Source organism: Pan paniscus, chromosome 18 (genome assembly GCF_029289425.2).
Source record: "Pan paniscus chromosome 18, NHGRI_mPanPan1-v2.0_pri, whole genome shotgun sequence".
NCBI lineage: Eukaryota > Metazoa > Chordata > Mammalia > Primates > Hominidae > Pan > Pan paniscus.
The window spans coordinates 83,595,505-83,621,037 of NC_073267.2; the positions used below are offsets into that span (position 1 = coordinate 83,595,505).

Consider the following 25,533-nt stretch of genomic DNA (forward strand, 5'->3'; position numbering starts at 1 on the left):
TCAGGAGTTAAGAGACTAGCCTGGCCAACATGGTAAAACCCTGTCTCTACTAAAGATACAAAAAATTTGCCAGGCGTGGTGGCGCGCATCTGTAATCCCAGCTACTTGGGAGGCTGAGGCAGGAGAATCGCTTGAACCCAGGAGGCAGAGGTTGCAGTGAGCCAAGATTGCGCCACTGCACTCCGGCCTGGGCAACAGGGCGAGACTCCGTCTCAAAAACCAAAAAACAAAAAAACAAGGGCATAATTCTGAAGCTGGAATTGGGGTAACACAACAAGTCCTAATAAAGATAAGATTTTAAAACTCAATGCCCACCACCCCACCAATGCCCCCACCCTTGACACATGAGCTAGATCTCAGCACCAATGCCAGCACACTTACCTTATTCTCACATTTTCGGAGTAACTTCTTCTTTCCCAGGTCATAGACACGCAACAGCTTCCCCACACCAATCAACACCCTCCCCTGGAATGGGGCAATAGCAGCAGGGACCTCTTCCACAGGAGTCTATAGAGGAAAAGCAGGTAATACAGCTATTATAAATGCCAGCCAGACACAGGCCCCACCTCTCTGCCCAGAAATGCCTACTTCCACAGGAGCCTATCATTAAGAAACACACCAGTAAGCTTATTTTGCTAATGAATCAGGGTGTTGGGGTGAACAAGTCCCGCATGCTGCATTCACTCAGTAGAGGGATCAATGCTGTAAGTGACAAGAAGTTCTGGTACCAGACGACTGCTATCCAGAGCTTGTGCTCTGTTTAACTGGTGTTATTTCAACACTGAAGCCTTAGTAGCCAAGTGACTGTAATTTGTGGAGGGACAGGAAAGAAATGCTAGTGAAAAGTGACTTTTTTTTTTTTTTTTGAGACAGGGTCTCACTACTGCTCAGGCTGAAGGGCTGTGGCAGGTGCAATCATGGCTCACTATAGCCTGGACTTCCTGGGCTCAGGTGATCCTCCCACCTCAGACTCCCGAGTAGCTGGGACTACAGGCATGTGCCATCAAGCCTGACTAATTATCTGTATTTTTTGTAGAAACTGAGTTTCACCACATTGCCCAGGCTGGTCTCAAACTCTTGGGCTCAAGTGACCTGCTCGACTCAGATTCCCAAAATGCTGGGATTACAAGCGTGAGCCACTGCACCCAGCCTAGTGACATCTCAGTTGTAAAGGAGAGACAAATTTAATATGCAAAAGGGTCTATGAAGTATTTCTTAGAGGATACTCCCCTTATGGTAGGGTTGAAGGAATCCACATGCTCTCAGTGTGGAGAGGAGAATATTCTTTTTATTTTAAAAATTATGGTAAAATAGTCATAACATAAAGTTTACCATCTTAATCCTTTTCTTTTTTTTGAGACAGAGTCTCGCTCTGTCACCCAGGCTGGAGTGCAGTGGCGCAATCTCGGCTCACTGCAACCTCTGCCTCCCGGGTTCAAGCGATTCTCCTGCCTTAGCCTCTGGAATAGCTAGGGTTACAGGCGCCCACCACCATGCCTGGCTGATTTTTTATTTTTAATAGAGATGGGATTTCACCACGTTGACCAGACTGGTTTTGAACTCCTGAGCTCAGGTGACCCGCCCACCTCGGCCTTCCAAAGTGCTGGGATTACAGGCGTGAGACACCATGCCCAGCCAATCATTTTTAAGTATACACTTCAGTGGCATTAAGCACATTTACTGTTGTGTAACTATCACCTCCAGAATTTTTTTCATCTTCCCAAACTGAAACTCTGTACCCATTAAACAGTAACTTCCCAGAGAATGCAGGTGGAAAAGAATATTAAATCTTTTTTTTTTTTTTTGACAGTCTCACTCTTGTCACCCAGGCTAGAGTGCAATGGCGCAATCTCGGCTCACTGCAACCTCCGCCTCCCGGGTTCAAGCGATTCTCCTGTCTTAGCCTCCCGACAGCTGGGATTACAGGTGCATGCCGCCATGCCTGGCTGATTTTTGTATTTTTAGTAGAGACAGGCTTTCACCATGTTGGCCGAGCTGGTCTCGAACTCCTGACCTCAGGTGATCTGCCTGCCTCGGCCTCCCAAAGTGCTGGGATTACAGGCATGAGCCACTGCGCCCAGCCAGAATATTAATTATTTAAACTGCTGAATTTTGGTCACAAATTGTTGCCTGCTTATTAAAACAGTAAGAAAGAGACCAGTTGAATGTGCATCTATCTCCCCATTATGGATGGTTAGCACAAAGCCTTCCTGTGGAATGCACAGGCACAAGAACATCACCGCAGCTAGAAGGCCCCAGCATTTTCCATGTGCTGGTAAGAGAGAGATTGGAATCAAGGAGCTAGTCCCCAAAAGACCTGATCCATAACATAAGCAAAAGTGAGAGAATTCAATGGGACTTAAAATCTAGGAGAACCACTGGCAGATTCCTACCTTGTGCAAAAACTCCAGTTTTTCCCCATTGTTCACAAGCTTGTAAGTATAGACGAAGCCCCCTGCCACAGATCGGGGGTTTAGTATCAGGTCCTTGGCCACACCCACCAGCACATACCAGTCTTCACCAGTGTTGGAAAACCTGCACACAGCCACACTACACACAGAATAAGAAGCAAGAGTAAGGCCTTAGTCAAAACTCAGAGAGCTCCTGTTCCAGCCCGCCAAACCCTGGACTGTCCTGGGCTGCTTACCTAAAAGCTGCCTCATTCTGTTCCAGCTGGACAAGGTCCAGTGTGTTCCCCTGAATGGGATTCATCACTCGGATCACAGAGGCCCACTGCCCATTGCCAGCCTTGGGAGCTCCAAAGATGGATTCAGGGAGGTTTTCATTGAGGAATGCTGCTGCCATCTCTGCGGCCAGCTCCCGCTCATCCTCCCCTGCTGCTTCCACCATTTCCTAAACCCAAAAAAATGAGTAACTGAGTTGGCGTGCTCAGAGGTAGGGGCTGGCTGAGAAGAGGACAGGTAGCAAGAACACTCCAGGGGGTTCTTAATACATAAAGCAGCAAAGTCAGCCATCCCAGCCAGGATTTCCCGACATGACTATTAAAGGGAGAGGTGTACAGACTAGGGAAGACAGAAGATCAGAAAGGGAAATCCAGACATTGCTAGTTACATATTAGCAGAAAACACCAAAAATAACAATAGCTGTGACAAATATTGGACTAGTGGCTTGAGAAAAATGACAACGGAAACTCCACTTTTCTATCCAACCCATCTGATTTCCCTTACTAAAACTACTCTGTCTCCACTCTTTAAGGATGGATACAGTTCTACGTGGTTGTAGCTATTTGGTTTTTGCTAGGCAATGAGTTCTAGAAAGAGCTGGTGTTGTGGAGAACATGAAAGCTGTCTCTTTTGGGCCCAAATAAAGGAAATACAGTCTATTTTGGAAGCTCAAGGACGGGAGAATTCTGTTTCAGAGAGGGAACTTAATTGTGAATAAATGGAGGTCAGAGTATAGTCCTGGGTTACAAGAAAGGCTCTAAAATGAAGTACTTTGGGGCAAAGGCCTCTGCTTAAAAAAGCTGAAAAAAGCCTAGATCTTTAAAAACAAAGAATATACTAACAATTACAGGAGTTTAAACTTTTGATAGAGTCTCGTGTCCAGAGTGCCACTGGTATGCAGTGGCATGATCATGGCTCACGGCAGTCTTGAACTCCTGGGCTCAAGTGATCCTCCTGCCTCAGCCTCCCAAGTAGCTGGGACTACAGGAGTGCACCAACACACCAGGCTATCTTTTAAAATTTTTAATAGAGGTGCAGTTTTGCTATGTTGCCCAGGCTGGTCTCGAACTAGTGGCCTCAAGCAATCCTCCCACCTCAGCCTCCCAAAGTGCCGGGCAGTTTAAACTTTTCAACATAATTTCACACATCTTTTAATAGAACCCCTGAACATTAGTCTCATTACCTCTGCCATCTGCTGCTTTCTCTGAGCTTTCGTGGCCTCAGTGTAGGCATTGTGGTCCGTTTCAATGATAATAAGGTTGTTACTCTCAGGGTGGATGACAAATTTCCTGGGTGTGTACTGCAGTGGGAAGGCTACTTGATTGAAGACAGCACCGAGCTTCTCTAATGCCAAAATCCTATGACAAAAAAGCAAGGCAGTTATTTAATACTCACTCGGACCCAGAAATTCGTGTTGAAATAGACTTTGAGCAGTCAGCAAACACGTCAATCCCTGGAGCTCTAACGTTGGCATTAGGCAACATTAAACAACAGCCTCCTACTCTAGAAAACTCTGCGATGCAGACACAGAGATCCAGGAAGGGCCTTCCCATTTGGCAACACCCTACCACAATTCACAGCAGTTCTAGTTCCTACCAATGAAACACAAACGATTGTCAAAAGTTTTTTTTTAATCACTCCAATGATAATAAAGAGCCCAATCCCAAATTTGTTGTGAAACACTGCAATTACCTAAACATATATGGTATTTGTAGTGATTGTGCTTCATAAAATAAAGTGGATACCTTTGTGAACAAAAATCACCTCAGTTCAGGAAAACTATGACAATGCAAGAGACAGCAAATAAGGGACCTACAAATTTCTGTCAAATGGGACAGAGATGTACACATAAGCCAAACTATGTGCAAAATGAGCAGAACCCAGGTACTCTGAAAAATATAGTTACCTGATCTCTAATGATGGAGTTTTATTTGTAGTTTATTCTCTACATTAAAAAAGATAGGGGCTGCGTGTGGTGGCTCACGCCTGTAATCTCAGCACTTTGGGAGGCCGAAGCAGGCAGATCACCTAAGGCTAGGAGTTCAAGACAAGCCTGGGTAACATGGTGAAACACCAACTCTGTTGAAAATACCAAAAAAAAGCCAAGTATGGTGGCACACGCCTGTAGTCCCAGCTACTTGGGAGGCTGAGGTGGGAGAATCTCTTGAGCCCAGGAGCTCAAGACCAGCCTGGGCACCAAGGTGAAATCCTGTCTCTATAAAATAGAACACAAAAATTAGCCACGCATGATGGCATGCGCCTACAGTCCCACCAGGTACTTGGGAGGTTGAGGCAGAAATAGCTTGAGCCCAGGAAGTTGGGGCTGCAGTGAGCCATGATCACACCACTGCACTCCAACCTGTACAACAGAGTAAGACCTTGTCTCAAAAAAAAAATTTAAAAATAAAAATAATTAAATAAAAAAATAAACTGCCTGCCAAGAACTCTGCTTTTATGTCTCATAAGTCATCTTCCCTGATTTAGTTTTGGGGGGAAGTAAGTTCTGCTGCTAGGAAAGCCTAAAAATCTGTAGGGATTGTCTAAATCTATAGCAATTCAGGAGGTAGGGGCCACAGATGAGGCTACAACAAGGCTGGCTTAAAAGACAAGGGGAACACTGACAGGCAGGTATGTATGTGGGTGAAGCATTCTAGCACAGGTAGAGATTAAAAAAATATTAAGTGATGTAGAGCAGTGCAGGGAGATCAATTCTGCTGGAGCAGAAGATAAATACAAAGATGACGGAAAGAAAAAGGACAATGACCATGAAAAGACCCTGAAAGTTGTTGCAAAGAAATTTTGGGAGCTCATTTGATAAGCAATAGTGATTAATCTATCAAGAGGCCATAGTTTCATTATGAACAGCCAATAGTTATAACCAGGATGTGAACAACTTTGGTGGCTTAATTTTAAAAGCCCCCCAAAACTTGAGGAAGCCAAACTGACTGAATTATTTTAGGTTCTTTTCCATCTTGCAAAGAATATTACATACAGTGCTCAAACTTCACATCAATATTACCAGGAAGAACAGTTTTGTCAACTTGAAAAAGGTCTAAATAACTTATACATAGGTTAAAATTTAAGATTTAATACCGCAAATGACAAGACAGAGTAAGAAAGGTTATCAATGCAGTGATCCAATACTTGCTCTAAAACTAATCCAATGGCAATACCCTTTTGCTAGAAAACAAAAATCTGAAATCTCAGGAAGATTGGACTGTATGAAAGCTTGGCCTTGAAAGTCTTAACAGAAGCTAAAACACCGAAACTTGGCTCTCCGGTACTAAAATGCTGAGCCAAATGAAGGTTTCAATTGCAACACACAAGCTTCATGGTGAAGTCGGCTCTCTGCCACCTCTTCACAGCCTCCTCCAACACTCTGGCAGAACCAGTCTGAGCCCTTGGCAGAAAGGCTTCCTGCTGAGCTTCAAACATGAGACTCACTCACCGTAGGGTGTTGGTGGAGATGGCCACAATGCCCTCGGGACACTGTTCCGAGGCAAAACCCGATGCAAATTCCAGTGTCTCGTAAGACAGTGGGGTGAGATGGAAGCGAGATTGGTAAGAATAGCTCAACCATGAGCGGCTTGACATGGCCAATACCTGAGGGGAAAAAAAAAACCCAGCTCCAATAAGGTTTGGGAAAAAATACAAATATGGTATAAGCTGAACAAAAGCCCTATCCCCAAATTTCAGTCTGCAGAGTATCCTAAGATATTCTAGAAATCTAACAGGCTATCTTAAGAAAAAGAGGGCTAGAGAGAGGCACTATGGCTTAGCATATGTGAAAAGCATGGGCTACGAGCCATATGATCTAGACTCACCATTTCATCTCTCTAAGCCTGCTTCCACGTGTGTAAAATGAAAACAGTACCACAAGGCTGGACAGCTGCAAGAATTAAATGGAATGAAGGCCAGGTGCGGTGGCTCATGCCTGTAATCCCAGCACTTTGGGAGGCCACGGCAGGCGGATCACCTGAAGTCAGGAGTTCGAGGCCAACCTGGCCAACATAGTGAAACCTCATCTCTACTAAAAATACAAAAATTAGCTGGGCATGGTGGCATGCGCCTGTAATCCCAGCTACTAGGGAGGCTGAGGAAAGAGAACTGGTTGAACCCAGGAGGCGGAGGTTGCAGTGAGCCAAGCTTGCACCACTGCATTCCAGCCTGGGCGACAGAGTGAGACTCCATCTCAAAAAAAAAACAACAAAAAACAGAATTAAATGGAATCAATTAGCACAGTGCCCAGAAACACTAACATTCTTAACTACAAAGGACACAATGTTTCCCAGTCTCTTTCACATTAGGTAGTAAATGTGACACTGATCTAAGACTGGGATAAAACCTGAGAATTCTCATGGCTAGTGGTGTCCTAGAGGGGAGGTTTCCAGCCCTATTTGACCAGCCAGAGGGCTAAAGGGATCGATATCTCTACCCAGCTATAACCAAATCATGACATGGTGCGATGGAGCCCCAATGAGGAAGCTCTAGGTTAGGAAAACTCAGGACTTCTCACATGAAGGAAACCAATCAAGATGGAGTGGCAAATTAGTGACAGTAAAGCTTACAGCAAAGATTGTTCTCAGATGGTGCCACTAAAATCCCAAAGATGTTGCCTGTCCCCAACCTTCATTACTTACTGCCTCCTGGCCTTGCATTCGGACTCGGAAGAGCTTCACAGGACGGGACCCCAGGTACCGAGTGCGAGTATCAGACAAATCCCCAGTGACAGGGTCCAAGACAGTCCTCAGCAGCACACCGTTCTAATCAAAAGGAGAGGAGCAGGTGAAGCCTGATGGAAGTTTATCAGCTATGATGGGAAAACCTCTCCCTTGGGTACTTCACATAAGAAATTAGAGCAGATAGAAAGAAATGACTTGGGCGTTTAAAAAAGATCCTAATAATCCGATAGCCATTCATTTCATTCTCTCACTAAATCACTTAATCATTCAAAGTTATGGAGCATCTACTAAGTAAAAACACACTTATTTTTCACTATATCTTCTTAATATTTCTTTTTACCATGTATATTAAATCCTTCTTCACTACTGTATATTTCAAATAAATAATTAAATAACCACAAAGACCATGGTCCCTAAACAGCATTTCCTCTTAAAGGAACAAGGTTCCTAAAAGGAATGACTAGTTTGGGGCATGGGCAAGAATGTTCCAGACACATGTGGGGATACTTTATTGTGCAACAAGGCAAGGAAACCCCTACAAATAGTGGGGTCATGTTAAAAGGACAAAGGAACTAACTTCAAATAGAAATTCCCACTTTTCTAGAATGAGTCAATTTACCACCCCCCGCACCCCTCAAAAAAAAAGAAGCCAGGTGAGGTGGCTCACATCTGTAATCACAGCACTGTGGAAGCCAAGGAAGGACGACTGCTTGAGGCCAAGAGCTAAAGACCAACCTGGCCAACATAGCGAGACTCTGTCTCTGTTTAAAAAAAAAAAAGAGGAGTTTTCAGCACAAATGTATAAAAATCCACAAGTTTATGATGTTACTCTATTTTTTTTAATTTTTATTTATTTATTTATTGAGACAGGTTCTCACTCTGTCACCCAAGCTGGAGTACAGTGCCACAATCTTGGCTCACTGCAGCCTCCACCTCCCAGGCTCAAGCAATCCTCCCACTTCAGCTTCCCAAGTAGCTGGGACTACAGGCATGAGCCACCATTCCCAACTATTTTTTGTATTTTTGGTGGAAATGAGGTTTCGCCATGTTGCCCAGGCTAGTCTCGAACTCCTGAGCTCAAGCAATCCACCCACCTCAGCCTCGCAAAGCCCTGGGATTACAGGTGTGAGCCACAGCACCTGACCAATGTTACTCTAAAAAACAGCAAAAAACCCACTTTACTGGGCCCCACTGAAAGGAGTGCTGTGGCCCTCACTCCTTACTCTGAAAACAGGTGAACAATGGGAAAAAAAGTATTTATCCTTTTCCTGTATGAACCGTACTTATAGTAAGCAAAGAAATGATGCGAATTTTATCTTTAGAATCCCAACTAATTAAATCCAAAAAGAAATAAATCATTTTCCAACCACTAATGAAAGAATGAACCTAGGCAATATGTGTAATAGCTGTAAGTAAAGGGTTGACGGGAACTTTAACACAGATACAGACAAACATCCCAACACCACTGTGAGTGGGACAACCAGACACTACACACCTCCTGACGTGATGCAACAGGAGTAAACAGCACCACCTATTAAGTATTCCTGTCCCCCTCCCCCAATAATTAAATCTGAATCTAACCAACTTCTTCTTCTGCAATGTCCGATACTATAGCTACCCCAAGCCACATGTGGCTAGTCAGAACTGAGACAGGACCAGGCATGGTGTCTCACACCTGTAATCCCAGCCCTTTGGGAGGCCAAGGCGGGTGGATCGCTTGAGCTCAGGAGTTCAAGACCAGCCTGAGCAACATGGCAAAACCCCATCTCTACTAGAAACAAGAAAAATTAGCCGGGCGTAGTGGTGCACACCATAAACCCAGCTACTCAGGAGGCTGAGGCATGAGAATCGCTTGAACCCAGGAGGCAGAGGCTGCAGTGAGCTGAGATCACACCACTGCACTCCAGCCTGGGCAACAGAGCAAGACTCTGTGTCAAGGAAGAAATTTTTTTAAAATAAAGATAAATAAAATTTTAAAGAGAACTAAGACTGTTAAGTGTAAAGTGCCAATACCAGATTTCAGACTTGGTTTAAAAAAGAGAGAAAAAAAGGTGAAATAGCTCAGCAATTTTTATATTAACTACATGTTAGAATGATTTCAGATATACAGAGTTAATAAAACATTAAAACTGGCCAGGCACAGTGGTTCATGCCTGCATTCCTACCAGCACTTTTGGAGGCCAATGTAGGAGGACCACTTGAGGCCAGGAGTTCAAGACCAGTCTGAGCAACACAGCGAGACCCTACCTCTATTTTTTTTTAAAGAAAAAAAAAAAAAACATTAAAATTACTTTTTTCCTATTCGTGGCTACTAGAAAATTTAAATTACACCTGTAGTTCACCTTACATTTCTAATGGACGGCATGGTCTAACTCTACCCACCAGCTTGATACAGAGGATACAGGAACTTGAACACATAAGGAATGACTTTATTAAGTCCAGAAGGTGGGAAATTCTACAAGACAAATGATCTGATCTTGTAATGCTTCAAAATGGGGTAGAACAGTTTAAGAGACATAAAAAGAAAGATGAAGCAAATGGAAAAAGCGTGGACTGCTATGCTGAGGTCCTGAGCACAACCAACTATAAAGCCACATTGGGGGAAAGAAGAACAGGGAAAACTGGAACATGGTAATAAGGAACTATTGTTATATTTTGCTGAGCATGATAATACTAGTATCTTACAAAAACAGACATCTGTTGGAACTACATTATCAAGTATTTATAGATGAAATGATAGATCTTGGATTTGCTTTAAAATAGTCCAGGGAAAAGATAAAATAAGAACAGCAGAATGTTGCTGATAGCTGTTAAAACTAAAAAAGAAAAAAATAGACCGAAAACCCATGTGGCAGCCCATAAAAATCCAACAAAAGAAAAAAAACTAAAAAAATAACAACAACCCTCCCCCAAAAAAACTGGGTACATGGAAGTTCACTGTATTAGTATCTCTAACTTCTGGCTATGTTTGAGATTTCTAAATTAGGAAGTAAAATTAAAAAGCAAAAAGTACCTGGGCTAGATTACTTAGATGTCTGAGTCAATAATCATTAAGGAAAATGAAAAGCATATGATCAAGAATCCTGACACTATCTTAGCGTTAAAGCACACCTTTTCTTCACGGCACAAAGAGCTCAGCAACTTTGACAACAGGGAACATTTAGGGGTCCTTTATTGCTAATGAAGCCAATTATGAACTGAGAGGTATTCATTGCTGCTTTTGAAACTAGTGAATAGTGGGAACTACAGTTGATCCTTCAGGAACCCATCCAGTTCTGACTTAGAGTAGCTATCAAACAGCATTTATCAGATGTGAAGACTCTTTATCAAAGTATTTCTTTCTCAGCCTGATTTGTTCGAATTAAAGAGCTGAGAAAAATGGAACCCAGAGTGACACTGTTCACTTTTCATAAGGTGAGGATCTGAAACCATGGGCAGAGAAAATCCCTGTTATCAAACAAAGGAGTGTGTGAAACGTACAGAAGGCCTAATGTCCACAATGTGGGCCTCTGGATCTCTTACCTGTAGCCCAATATTCAGGTATAGGAAGCCAATCGAGCCCCTCTCACCCAGCTCATCCTGCTTCTCAGTCCCACCCATTTCCACGATACACAAGGACTCAGGCTGGGCTGGGAGAGCCTGCATGCTTAGAGGTTGCAAACAGTCCTGAGAGGGAGAGAAAAATCATAAAAACACAGAAAATGACAATTTTAGGAAAACAACATACCCAGAGAAATCTACTTCTAGGATTGAAAAAGTACTCCCTTATGCACAGAAAAAACCCGGGGAGTGAGTTCTAAGAGAGTACTGAGTTATTAGTTACACCCAATTTCAGAATAAGCTTCGGGAAAATCATGCTTTCCTCCTTTTGTCAAAGAAGATAATGGCAAAGGTAATTAAGCAAAGCACACCTCCTGAAAAGTCACCTAGGGTCCTGCAGCAAGTCAAATTTATGCAGTCTTGGTTGTTAACTTAAAAAAGGGAGTTGAGGCTTAAGCCAAAGAAACATTTCTGTAGTCTCAGATCATATCCTTAAACCACAGCAGGAAACTCCTGAAACACACTGCAATGACAAGAGAAGCAGCAGGTATGGATTCTGGGGTCTAACCCAGCTGATCTCAGAGATAGACATCAGGAATGGATCTCAGAGATAGACATCAGGAGCCAGATGCTCAGGTTCCAACCAGATGATCCTTGAAGCTCAGAGTGTCACTCACTGAGGGATCCAGGGAGATGATTCTGACAGTGTTGTCCACAAGCCCCACAGCCAGGAAGCGAGACCGCTGCTCTCCAGGGGGTACATTGGCCAGACTCATGCACACCACATCTGCTGACATCTCCTTCCGTTCTGTGTACTCATTCAGCTGTCCTGACTATAGGAGGAAAGACACAGCGAGGTCAAAACTACAGAGGGATGGGTCTAGACACTCCAATTCACCCCAAAACCCTGGATCCAGAGAATGAAGGAGGGCTGTTGTATTTTGTTCTGTTTCCTCTCACTCCTCTTACTATAGTAAATGACAAGAATTTATCTGAGTTCTCAAGACTGAAGTTAACAGGCTCACAGCAAGCAAAATGAGTATCTTCCATCAATAAGAGAATGAACAGACCTTTGACAAGGTCAATGTGCCACAAATTTTCTGAGCCAACTTTGTTCTCAGGAAATGGAGATATATAAAACTGTCTGTGTTTTACAAGAATATTCTGGGTGAAGGGAATTCAAATATGGTTAAAGACAGAGAAATTTCAACCAAAGGTACAGGCAGGCTACAAATTTGGCCACACTAGAGACATCCTGAGAGCAAGATAATTAAGTGTACTGAACATCCTTCCATATAGAAGTTTTCTGAAATGGATTCAGACTGCAGAAATTAAATCTATGCCAAATATTTGTTGGAAAAGTAGAGAGTGAAATGCAGGAGGAGCAAGTGTTTCACTGCTAAGAGGGGATTTCATAACTCTACCTAGAATTAGACATCAAATTACCCCTTTTCCCCATCTCTGTAAGGGACCAAACTGGTTTGTGAACACTGTCACTCCAGCTCGCTTTTTTTTTTTTTTTTGAGACGGAGTCTTGCTCTGTCGCCAGGCTGGAGTGCAGTGGCGCAATCTCAGCTCACCGTAACCTCTGCCTCCCGGGTTCAAGCAATTCTCCTGCCTCAGCCTCCTGAGTAGCTAGGACTACAAGGTGCATGCCACCACGCCCAGCTAATTTTTGTATTTTTAGTAGAGACAGGATTTCACCATACTATCATCTAAATGACTAGACTACAATGCCCATCTTTCCCTCTGGACCCTACAATAAGTCCCACAGTGAATGATAAAATAACATACAGGATCCATCTCGAAATAGACCAGCTCTCCTCCTGTCAGGGCAATCACCACTTGTCGCTGGTTCACTGCACACTTCACAATTGTTTTCTTTCCAGGGGTCTTCCACTCATTGACTCTCTTGTCTGCTCGTATGTGCCGAATGCCATCTGGATAGACCTAGAGTCAGTAACAGAAAGAAACCTGACTTTAACAATTTGATTCATCACTCAGAATGACCCTCACATCTATCAGATCTGTCATTAAAATCAGACCTGGGGCCACTGCATTTGAGGCACCAGTTGAATCAAAGACAAAAGAGTTAGTAGGCCTCAGGCAAGGTCAACTTTTAAATAGTTCATGTTTTGCAGTGTCCACTTCAAAGAAGTTCAAAGCTTATTAACAAAACACTTATAAAGATCTTTATTAGAGATGAAAGCTGCAGTGATGTGGCTCTGTAACAGAAAAATGGCAAATACAGAGAGGGATGTTATGTGCCCAAATCATATGTTCCCTACCCCTAAGGCTTGCTGGAAGGTGAGGGTGAAGAGACATGAACACAGCAGCCTGCATCACAATGAAGGCCAAGAAAGAACAAAGCAGGCCAAGTAGGTAAGCTCTGAGAACCCTCACCTGCACCAAGGCATCATCTCCTAATAAGGAGCAGGACAAGGTCGGGGTGGTCCCCAGGAACCCAGAGTCAGTCACTTCTTCTACAGTTTCTCCAATGGACAACACTAGGGTGGCATTCACGAAAGACACAATGATGTAGGCATCAAACTCATCTGAAAAAGAAAAGAAGGGAGTTGGTTAGATAAGAACTCATTAGAATTACAAAGCCAAATGAAACACTAAGAGTTCTCTTCAGAAACCTTCCAAGGCAGTTCTTCTATGTGTAGTTATTACACACATACACACACACACATGCACACAGATCAAAATGATCCAGAAGAAAACTAGGGGTCATAAGAGCCTACAGATATACTCTGCTTCATCAACATTTTCTTGAGACATCTGCTAAAGAAGTGAGAGGACAAAGCAAGAGAATCGGAGACATGAGGACATTTTAAATACTACAATATTGATACATGAACATACTGAACTAGAGCTTCATTTATTTGTGCCAGTTGTCAATCACACAACCCCTTCCTAAGAAGAGATACTCCTTCTAACTAGGAAAGACCCCTAACTTCTTCCAAAAGCAGCTTATGTAGAAATGAACACAAGCTCTAATGAATAAAATAGAGATTACTTAAGCCTCTGTGAGACTAACTCATTCTAGGGTTGGAAGCTGAGAATCCTAGTCCCAATGGGAATGATGTAAGAAAACTAGATAACCAGGAAATGGAGGGTGGGGGTTGTTTATATTGTTATTCCGTGACCTCTCTGGTTTTTCACTATTTAGAAACAGAACAATCCTGTGGTCATGAGCAATCCTATTAGAATTTGCTTTTTCTAATTAAATGTAGTTGAATAAACACTAATGAGTTTCTCAAGGAAGTCAGAGGACTTGAGGTATACCAGAAACCCTCAAAGTTTCTTCTACAGATCCCATAAAGGCCATCTATTTTCCATGTATCTCACCCTACAACATACAACAGCTTCTACAAGTGTCCCCATCCAGTACGTTTGGCATAAAGCTTGATAAATGTTGACTAAAGGCATGCTAATTTTTTAAAAGAGTTGAGATTTTCCTAGTTTACATTTGAATTTTTGTTTTAACACCCCCTTAACCAGAAATCAGGTTAAAAAAAAAGGACAGAACAAGACAAGGCACCACACAATGTAGTGGCTGCCTCACTCCTAGCAGCAGCAGCTATAGGACCCCTGTCTGCCTAAGCACTTGTCAAGAGCTCAATGCCACAGGGCTGGTCCACCCACCCACCCACCCACATGAAGGGCATACTTTTGGTTCTGATGACTTCAAATGAGGTTCAGCTAGATTAAGGTTACTAGATCAGTTCTGCAGAATCAGCATTCTTTACAGAAGCAGGGGTCAAATGAAGATGTATCATTCGACCAGGCATGATGGCTCATGCCTGTAATCCCAGCACTTTGGGAGGCCAAGGTGGGTAGATCACCTGAGGTCAGGAGTTAGAAACCAGCCTGACCAACATGGTGAAACCCCGTCTCTACTAAAAAATAAATAAAATAAAATACAAAAATTAGCTGGGTGTGGTGGTGGGCGCCTGTAATTCCAACTACTCGGGAGGCTGAGCAGAATTGCCTGAACCCGGGAGGCGGAGGCTGCAGTGAGCCGAGATCGCCCCACTGCACTCCAATCTGGGTGACAGAATGAGACTGTCTCAAAACAAACAAAAAAGATGTATCATTGGCATGGCCTACAGTAGTGTTCTGCCCTATTAGCAGGACGTAAAATCAATTTAATGTGTTGCACAATAGGCACTTCATAACAGAAATAAATGTAATTTATGAAGTTGCTTCATATATAGTAGGATAATTACTGTTTTGTGAAACTTTTGTTTCAGTTAACATTGCATATATATGTACCTACCGTGGTGGCTGAAAAACAAGGATTAAAGATCTTTCCCAATGGGCATGCTCTAATGGTTAGACCAGGAATCCACAGAGTAAAGGTTCAATTTCCAAATCATAAGGAATAATACAGGACAAGAAGATAGATACTTGGTTTTTGGTTATTTTGCTAGAACTGTCAACATATATCAAATGCTTTGGGAACGTCTTATAAGATGGCTTTGTAAGACTAAGCACTACTCACTATCATAAAACAAGTAAGGACATGGTTATCTCTGAAATGGATGTCTCAGTAGCTTTCAACGAAACCAAAATCCATCTCTACATAACACCAAGTTTGGAACCTTTACTCCAGTTCTCAGTTTTTGTACTGGAAATTTTTGTTGTGTAAAAATAACAGTTGTTTAATTTTAATATTATATGAATACAGTATCATTTCCCATGTTCTCATTACTGAAACCTAATAACCCTAAAAGCTGTGTCAAAGCAAATTAAAGCCAAACAACAAAAGGCTGTAACTGGCCAGGATTTCTGCTCTCAGATCTTCACCAAGGGGAAAAGGTGACCTTCCAAAAGACAGACCACACAACTTTTGACTTTCATGGGAGAGAATGGGGCAAAGAAGGGAGGAGGGGTGCCTTTCCTTCGACCAAGACTTCAGACTACTCAAACATAAGAGAATAAATGCTCAGTGAACTTAAATAGGGTCATACTTTTGCTAGACAATTCAACAAGTGGGAGAGCCAACGACATCTCAAAGCTGCTTTACATCACAGACTTCCTCAAAATAAACACTGCCCTGTGAATACCAAGCACATTGTAACTTCCACCCCTTCCTTCTACAGTGAAGAGGACTTGCAGCAGGTTAATTCTTATGTACTAGAGTGACTGCAGATTAAAAGTTGGAGTCCAAGCTGGGCACGGTGGTTCAAGCACTTTGGGAGGCTGGGGAGGGAGGATCACTTGAGTTCAGGAGCTCAAGACCAGCCTGGGCAACATAACAAGACCCCAATTCTATAAAAAATTTATTAGTTTTTTTTTGGAGAGAGTTTCGCTCTGGTTGCCCAGGCTGGAGTACAATGGCGCAATCTCAGCTCACTGCAACCTCCGCCTCCCAGGTTCAAGCGATTCTCCTGCCTCAGCCTCTCTAGTAGCTAGGATTACAGGCATGTGCCACCACACCCAGCTAATTTTATATTTTTAGTAGAGACAGGGTTTCTCCATATTGGTCAGGTTGGTCTCAAATTCCCAACCTCAGGTGATCCACCCACCTCAGCCTCCCAAAGTGCTGGCGTGAGCCACCGCGCCCAGCCCAAAACACTATTTTTAAAAAAACGCTGGAGTTCAGAACAAAGCCAAGCTTTAGTCAAGGTAAATGACTAGGAACTGTACCATACACACTGCATTCTAAGGAATTCAAGTCTCATGTGAAAAAACAATAGTTCATACCTCAATGAAGAATCCATACGGGTATGAGACTGTATCTTTAGGTCACAGTTCAACAGGGCTCCCATCTGTCTGAACACTGCTAAGGACCCCAGAGGAGGGAATGCTTTTTTCTTCTACTTGCCTTGCCTTAGGATTTAAGGCTCAACCAGCAGCTCACTCCAAAAGGTAAAGTGAGCGACCATCCAGATACCTGAAGCTCCAGTAACTCCCTCTCACTTCATAGACAAGGGTATCTGATACTTATCTTGCTTCAGCAAGTCCTGAATATACTCAAAAGCTTTCTCCCGGTCCTGATCTTTCAGTCAGTACACCTGGAATGTACAACTCTATGAGAGTATGAAGCTAAAGTTCTCTAGCTAGAGACTCTTTTAGCTTAGTAAAAGGCAAATTAACCATATATGACAAATTCTGTGGGAGGAAGTAGAGAGGCAGACTCCTGCCTCAGACCATCTGATGCACAGGCAGACGGTGTGCAGCACTATTATGCCCAGTGACATCCAACTGCAAAGTTACCCTCTGAAAGACACCATCAGGGCAGCCTCAATATTTTGTGCAGGTCCCTCTCCTTGGATAAACTATAAGACCCCACATCGACCCTAGCAGTAGGTACACACCTGTGGTGATCAGCACCTTCACCAGCCACCTGTGGAAGAGAAAAAAAGGCTTGGTATTGGTAGTGTGCATCACCAAGTACCAGCCAAGGTTAGTATTTGCCTGGAAGACTGCTGCATGTGCAGGCAGAAGGAATGTTCACTCAATAGTAACTTCGGGTATCTGGAAAGTGAGTGAACCAAGAGAACCCGACCTGTATTTATAGGTGACTCCCAAATTACAGTACCTAAAGGGTAAAATTTAGCAGGATATAGTCCTTTCCAAGACTTCTAACATTTAATAAAGGAGAAAAATGTTCAACTACAAGTTCCATAATGCAACAAACTGCCTATCACTAAGTTAGCAAATGCTATCCCTCTAAAGAGCCTGCCCTGACCTTCAAACACATGCCCTCTCCTTTAACCCCTCCCAGCAATGTACCTGTGCCTTTCACCACATCACAACACACAACACTTTTGTATACTCGTCTTCTTTTTTTAGATGGCAAGTGCTCTGAGGCAGAGTCTATCTTAATCACTGAGTACATGGTGGGCACTCAAAAACTAAACTTATCCTGAAAGAAACCACCAAGACCCACAGAATCTCACTGCAGTTAATCAAAATGGGCATTCAGCTGAGATTCAGAAGCCAGGATATTCTGTCCCCATTACCTAGACTGTGTCTTGAGACACTCAACCCCTATAACTTCCTGTCTTCTTCATAAAAGTGAGAGTTAACTTTTCTGTAAACCTAAATCTCTTTTCTTTCTCTTTTTTTGAGATGGAGTCTCGCTCTGTCACCCAGGCTGGAAGGCAGTGGTGCAATCTCGGCTCACTGCAACCTCCGCCTCCCAGGTTCAAGTGATTCTCCTGCCTCAGCCCCTTAAGTAGCTGGGATTACAGGCCTGCACCACCACGCCCAGCTAATTTTTGTATTTTTAGTAGAGACGGGGTTTCACCATGTTGGCCAGACTGGTCTCAAACTCTGACCTCAGGTGATCCGCCCACCTCGGCCTCCCAATATGCTGGGATTACAGGCATGAGCCACCGCACCTGGCCCTAAATCTGTTTTAAAATAAAAAGTTTATTTAAAAAGTTAAAAGGAAAAAAGAAAGAACACAATAGGTTATCTTAAAATGTGTTTCTAATTCAAACAGTCTAGGCAATGCTTTCAAGGGCCATGAATATCAACAAGCCACCAAGCCAAAGTAAAACACCAACACGGACCAACTTCTATGTAGATACTACACATAAAACCAGGTGCCTAATAATTATCTCTTCAGCTTATAAGCCTACCCGTTTCCTATTCACAATTTTCCCTTTCTACTCAACTTGGATATGATTCAAATGCCTACAATGAAAATTAAATCCACAAAAATGAGTATTCTACTAATAGTAAGTTGTTTTCCTCCTACATGTCTCCCAACTCCTTCAATCTGTTTCATACAGGCAGAATATCTAAATATCAGACAGAATTACAGCTGTTTTCTTGAAAAACCTGTCTGCTGGCAAGGATGATGTTACTCACCCATCCCACATTCCTGAGAGAACAAGAGAAAAACGTAGCTCCAATGTGAATCAAGGGAAAAATGAGACTGAGCTTTCTTTCTATGAGGCTGCAATTCAATTGTCACAAGACTTCCCTGCTATTGCAGTAACTACTAGGCATTCTCCTATTACTTTCAAAGTTTTAGGATCAGGTGACCATTTATATCCAGGAGCTCAAACTCCCTTCTCCTTCTCCATCCCCGCTTTTCTACTCACACTAAAATTCGAATTCCACTCAATTCCACTCTGCTTTCCTTAAGCACTAGCAAGACTGACTAACAAGCTTTCCCAAATCTCTTAATTCCTAGACCACCACCTTCAATTTCACTGTGTTTTCAAAACAATTTAAAAGAATATAGTTGAAGAAGAATGAAAAAGCACAACTTTCCCTCATATCATACCTCTTACAGATGAAACCAGTACCTTTATGAATATAAAGTCACTACCACATTTGACAGCTCTATGATTTTGAAACCTTTATGTACTAAAATATAACAGCCAACCTATGTTCCCCCTTTCCCACCTGCACAAAAAGAAATGGTAGGTGAAGGCATCCTGAACGGAAGAGCCTCAAAAACAGTGTTGGGCCAGGAAGTTTCTGGTATATGGTGCTAAATGAAATGATACAGAAGTATTATGAACGCAGCCTTTTAAGCCTTCTATGTCAATGGCACCCAGATCCTCATTTTGACTATTGGGAAAAAGCTGCTTACCTTCAATGTGTCGACGCACTGTCCAGACAGCGTTGGGGTTACCAGGTAGCTCAGAAACAGCCATTTCTGACACCTGACAGGAGAAGAGGGAAGTCACAGATCCAGTGAGCATGCAACTCAGCTACCTGCTTACAATCACATCAAAAAATAAGGTCTCAAAGGCAGGGTTCACAACGTATGCTGTATTTAAAGGATGAAACCACCTAGTGAAAGAAGAATCTAAGAACCAAACAGGCTGGTTCTTAGTGGCAATCCCCATGACAGTCTTAAGCAAAAGTCACAGGATGTCTGAGAGGGTACAGTTGCTGCAGGCAAAACCATACCCCTTTCCTTCAAGTACAATATGCCTTGATCATCCTCAGAATAGCAGTAACCACTGGGAATCAATCAGGCCATCTAAATTAGCATCCCCTTTCTTTCCCCAGCTCCCATAAGGCCAAATCCCACGTGGACCAATTCAAATGCCACCTCCTTTAACAAAATTATTCCCTTATCCCCTTGGCTGGCAGTCACCTCTCCCTTCTATAAGCACTCATAGAAATCAGTCACCACCGGCTGGGCCCAGTGGCTCACACCTGAAATCCCAGCACTTTGGGATGCCGAGGCGGGTGGATCGCCTTAGGTCAGGAGTTCAAGACCAGCTGGCCAACACGGTGAAACCCGTCTCTGCAAAAATATAAAAATTAGCCAGGCATGATGGCGGGTGCCGTAATCCCAGCTACTCGGGAGGCTGAGGCGGGAGAATCGCTTGAACCCGGGAGGCGGAGGTTGCAGTGAGCTGAGATTGCATCATTGCACTCCAGCCTGGGTGACTGAGCGAGACTCCGTCTCCAAAAAAAAGAAAGAAATCGGTCATCACCTCTTAGGGCACTAACTGTTTTGTCTTTCTGATTAGATTTTTATGCTCCTTAAAGTCAAGAGTGAATGATTCTCTACATGTCCTATAGGTTCTCAAACATAAGAGTAAACAAAACATCTAAGCCAAATTCAAAATGATCTAGAGGGGAAAACTAGGTGTAGGTTATACAGGAACTCTCTGTACTGTCTTTGCAATTTTTTTATAAATGTAAAATCATTATAAAATTAAAAGTATTGAATGTTTTTAAATGATCTAGAGACAATAAACTAGCCACTTATATATAACGTGTAACCCACATCTTATAGGAAGAACTCATGTATATTCACAGAAAGACTAGCCCTTTTCGTAGTTTACTGGTATAATTAGAAAGAAGACCTAAGAACTTCATCATCAATAAAATTCAACTGTCAACTATGCTATAGTCTATACCAAATGTAAAACTGTCAGTCACCCTGGCTCAATTGAGACCACAATCTAGTTAGACAACAAGGTGTAACAAATAGACATATAGGAATAAAGCAACGTTCAACAATTTAAAAAAAAATTTTTTTTTTTTGAGACGGAGTCTCGATCTGTCGCCCAGGCTCGAGTGCAATGGCGCGATCTCGGCTCACTGCAAGCTCCACCTTCCGGGTTCACGCCATTCTCCTGCCTCAGCCTCCTGAGTAGCTGGGACTACAGGCGCCCGCCACCAAGCCTGACTAATCTTTTTGTATTTTTAGTAGAGACGGGGTTTCACCGTGTTAGCCAAGATGGTCTCGATCTCCTGACCTCGTGATCTGCCCGCCTCAGAAAATATTTTTATATATAACAAAGGTTTGTCTATAGATTTGAAGTGGGGAGAGAAGTAGCAGGAAACTAACAAATGATTCTTGAGTCATTTATCTCTTACACTATACAAAAATTTTCTGTTAATGCACATATGCATTTTTTTTTAGAGACAGTCTCACTCTTCTGCCCAAGCTGGAGTACAGTGGCGTGATCTCAGCTCACTGCAACCTCTACCTCCCAGTTCAAGCTATTCTCCTGCCTTAGTCTCCTGAGTAGCTGGGATTACAGACACCCACCACCACTCTTGGCTCATTTTTGTAGTTTTAGTAGAGAAGGGGTTTCACCATGTTGGCCAGGCTGGTCTCGAACTCCTGACCTCGGGTGATCCAGCTGCTTCAGCCTCCTAAAGTGCTGGAATTACAGGCGTGCGCCACCGTGCCCAGCCACACATATGCATTTTTTTGTGTAAAGCACTAGCTTTCATCATATGCTCACTAGGATCCAATGAGAAATAAGTAACTAACGAATCAAGAGCAATGGCTCTGGGCCAGGCGCGGTGGCTCACGCTTGTAATCGTAACAATTTGGGAGGGTGAAGTGGGAGGATCACTTGAGCCCAGGAGTTCAAGACCAGCCCTGGCAAAATAGCAAGACCCTGTCTCTACCAAAAATAAATAAATAAATTAGCCAAGCATGATGGCGCACACCTGTAGTCCCAGCTACTCCAGAAGCTAAGGTGGGAGAACTGCTTGCTTGAGACTGAGCGTTGGAAGCTACAGTGAAGCAAAGTCTCACCACTGCACTCAAAAAAACAAAAACAAAAACAACAACAACAAAAAACCAAAAACCAGATCTATGGCTCTAAATTGGGTCTGAGTCATTGAAATTTTGGTGAACTGATGAATATATTTTGGCAGAGACAAAACATTTTCAAATTCCCTGAAACAGCAATGTTAACAGCTAACATTTATCGAACACTTCATGCCATACCTTAAGCTAAGTGCTTTGTTTGTTATCAACTCATTTAATTCACATAATTCTTTATGGCAGGTACCATTATTAAGTCCATTTAACAGAAGAAACAAAAACTTAGTAATAGCTATTAAGTGGTAGAGCCAGAATTCAAAACCCAGATTATCTTGGGCGTGTTCCAATAAAAATTTACAGAAACAGGTAGCAGGCCTCTTGAGAGCTCAGCTTGCCATTCCCAAGCGCTCAAAACAAACTGTTATAGGAAGCTTTTTATTTTATTCCTAACAAGTTCAAGTTCAGGGCCCTCACTAGAAAGCATTAACATTAGGACTATGATACACAGAGAATATGGGATTCAAGAAGATAACTTTTAGTGTCCACATTACCTAAAAAGTCCAGCAATAAAAGATTCACTAAATAAATTATGATCTACCCACTTTGGTGAAACACTGCAGAAACACTAAAAATTATGCTACTTGGCCAGGTGCGGTGGCTCACGGCTGTGATCCCAGCACTTTGGGAAGCCAAGGCAGGCAGATTGCTTGACCTCAGGAGGTCAAGACCAGCCAGGGCAACATGATAAGACTCTGTCTCTACAAAAAATACAAAAATTAGCTGGGTGTTGTGGCACGTGCCTGCAGTCCCCAGTTATTCAGGAGGCTGAGGTGGGAGGATCACCTGATCCCAGGAAGGTCAAGGCTGCAGTGAGCCATGATGGAGCCACTGCACTCCAGCATGGGAGACAGAGTGGGACCCCATCTCAAAAATAAATGAATAAATAAATAAAAAGTATGCTATTTAGGAGTATATAGTAATAAGGAATAAATTTAATAAGATACAAAAATATATATAGCATTGATATAGTTGATTTAACTAAGACTAGATGTATACAGAGAGTGAAATATTCCATATAGATTTCCTAGCCTCCATGTCATGACTAGTGACCATGTGGGCTATCATGCTAACAAGTTGAGGAATAGAAAAAAGCACAGGCTGGGCACAGTGGCTTACACCTGTAATCAACACTTTGGGAGGCTGAGGCAGAATAATCACTTGAGCTCAAGAGGTCAAGGCTGCAGTGAGCCAAGATCATGTCATTGCACACCAGCCTGGGCAACACAGTGAGACCCTGTTTTGGAGACAAAAAAAAAAGAAAATCTGAAGTATAAACTTCGGGGAAGTCAGGGAGAAAGAACATACTTTTTCACAGACACCTTAACTATGTCTTTGACAACATCAGAGTAAACCCATAAACTACTTTGTCAGTGCTTCCCTCCAAACCCTGCAGATTATCTAGAAATTGCAACCTTACCTCAAGTCCATGTCTTAGGACTCTCAGAGATGATCGGGGTCCCCTACCACAGGCCACATACAACTGTGGAGTATCTTCATTGGCCAGATCAGCTATCTGCACAGAGAAAAAATTAGAGGAAAAAATGTCTCCAGTGCTGTTTTCAAACACAACTCTGATTCTCTAGTATCCCAGACATCCAGCTGCTTTCCAATACAATTATCTGTTGATCAATATGTGAAAAGAGGTGAATGATCTGTATTGTAGTTTTGACAAACTGGACAGTTCAAATGAAAATTCTTTACTCTCTCTGCAGAGCAATGGAGTCTACTGTAACATAGACGCACATGTGAGTACTGAGGGTATACAGCCATCACACCAGTCTCCTAAAAAAAATTAACACACCCATTTTAAGTGTATCATCTTATTATTTATAAAACCTCAATAAAGCACATCTGTTTTCCACAACTTTAAAAAATATTTTGCTATTCTGATTCTATGTATATTTTCATATGCATTTAAAAATATCATTCATTAGCTGGGTATGGTGGCTTGTGTCTATAGTCCCAGCTACTGAGGAGGCGGAGGCGGGAAAATCGCTTCAGCCCAGGAGGCTGAGGCTACAGTGAGTCGTAACTGTGCCACTGCACTCTAGCCTGGGTGACAGAGTGAGATTCTTGTCTCAAAAAAAAATTAAAAAAAAAACAAAAAACAAAAAACAGTAAAACATTATTCAGATCGGATCCAGATGCTTTAGGCTAGCAAAAAGATCCATGGCAGAAAGAAATGTTAAGAAGCCCTGCTATACACACTTTAACTTCCCATTTTATTTATTTTATTTTTTTAAAGACAGAGTCTCACTCTGTCACCGAGGTTAGAGTACAGTGGCACTGTGTAAGCTCACTGCAACCTCCATCTCCTGGGTTCAAGCGATTCTCCTGCCTCAACCTCCCAAGTAGGTGGGATTACAAGCACCCACCACCATGCCCCGCTAGTTTTTATATTTTTAGTAGAGACGGGGTTTCACCGTGTTGGCCAGGACAGTCTCGAATTCCTGACCTCAGGTCATCTACCCGCCTCGGCCTCCCAAAGTGCTGGGATTACAGGTGTGAGCCATCGTGACCGGCCTTTTTTTTTTCTTTTTTTTTTTTTTTTGAGACGGGGTTTCGCTCTTGTTACCCAGGCTGGAGTACAATGGTGCGATCTCAGCTCACCGCAACCTCTGCCTCCCAAGTTCAAGCGATTCTCTTGCCTCGGCCTCCTAAGTAGCTGCGATTACAGGCATGCGCCACCACGCCTGGCTAATTTTGTATTTCTTTTAGTAGAGACAGGGTTTCTCCATGTTGGTCAGGCTGGTCTCAAACTCCCAACCTCAGGTGATCTGCCCACCTCGGCCTCCCAAAGTGCTGGGATTACAAGCATGAGCCACCATGCCTGGCTAATTTTATTCTTGATGAATAAACTATTTACACACATTATTTATTCAAATTCCAATGAAGGTGAAAAAAATCACTAAAAATCAAATTAGAAATTAGTCACACTTGGCCGGGCGTGGTGGCTCACACCTATAATCCCAGCACTTTGGGAGACCAAGGCAGGCGGATCACGAGGTCAGAATATTGAGACCATCCTGGCTAGTTAACAGTGAAACCCTGTCTCTACTAAAAATACAAAAAATTAGCTGGGCATGGTGGCGGGCGCTTGTAGTCCCAGCTACTAGGGAGGCTAAGGCAGGAGAATGGCGTGAACCTGGGAGGCGGAACTTGCAGTGAGCCGAGATCACGCCACTGCACTCCAGCCTGGGCAACAGAGCGAGACTCCATCTCAAAAAAAAAAGAAAAAAAAAGAAATTAGTCACATTTATTTTCTGTTGCCCTCAAGACTAATCGTTTCTCAGAAAGGAAGAACAAAGCAATTAATTTCAGATGGGTTTAATTAAACCTGTCTGAATGCTGACTTGTTTCCCCAGTACCCAGTGAACAAACTCCTCTCCCATCAGAAGTGTGATTAACTACACAGGTGGTCCCTAATGGTCACTCAAACCCTGGCAATTGAGGATGCAGCAACATGATCAAATTCCTGGCTGTCACAACTGAGCACCAGCAATGAGAGACACAAACTCCATTCTGAGCCACTTCAGGTTCCTCCTTGAGAATGTGATTCAAAACT

The 25,533-nt window shown here is 42.9% G+C and overlaps 1 protein-coding gene across 2 annotated transcripts in view; it reads right to left on the reverse strand.

Moving 5' to 3' along the window:
• The window catches only part of SF3B3 (splicing factor 3b subunit 3), a 48,659-nt gene that overhangs the window by 4,374 nt on the left and 18,752 nt on the right, over positions 1-25,533 (reverse strand). The window contains exons 10-21 of one of the 2 annotated variants that reach the window (XM_003829475.5): positions 23,386-23,481; positions 19,473-19,545; positions 13,310-13,461; positions 12,701-12,856; positions 11,584-11,739; positions 10,889-11,032; positions 7,325-7,447; positions 6,133-6,287; positions 3,868-4,042; positions 2,648-2,853; positions 2,394-2,550; positions 382-507 (exon numbers count right to left, since the gene is read on the reverse strand). In XM_003829475.5, coding sequence (XP_003829523.3) covers positions 382-507; positions 2,394-2,550; positions 2,648-2,853; positions 3,868-4,042; positions 6,133-6,287; positions 7,325-7,447; positions 10,889-11,032; positions 11,584-11,739; positions 12,701-12,856; positions 13,310-13,461; positions 19,473-19,545; positions 23,386-23,481 — 1,719 coding nt within the window. The remainder of the gene's footprint in view (positions 1-381; positions 508-2,393; positions 2,551-2,647; positions 2,854-3,867; positions 4,043-6,132; positions 6,288-7,324; positions 7,448-10,888; positions 11,033-11,583; positions 11,740-12,700; positions 12,857-13,309; positions 13,462-19,472; positions 19,546-23,385; positions 23,482-25,533) is intronic. The other variant, XM_055099279.1, reaches the window with a different exon arrangement.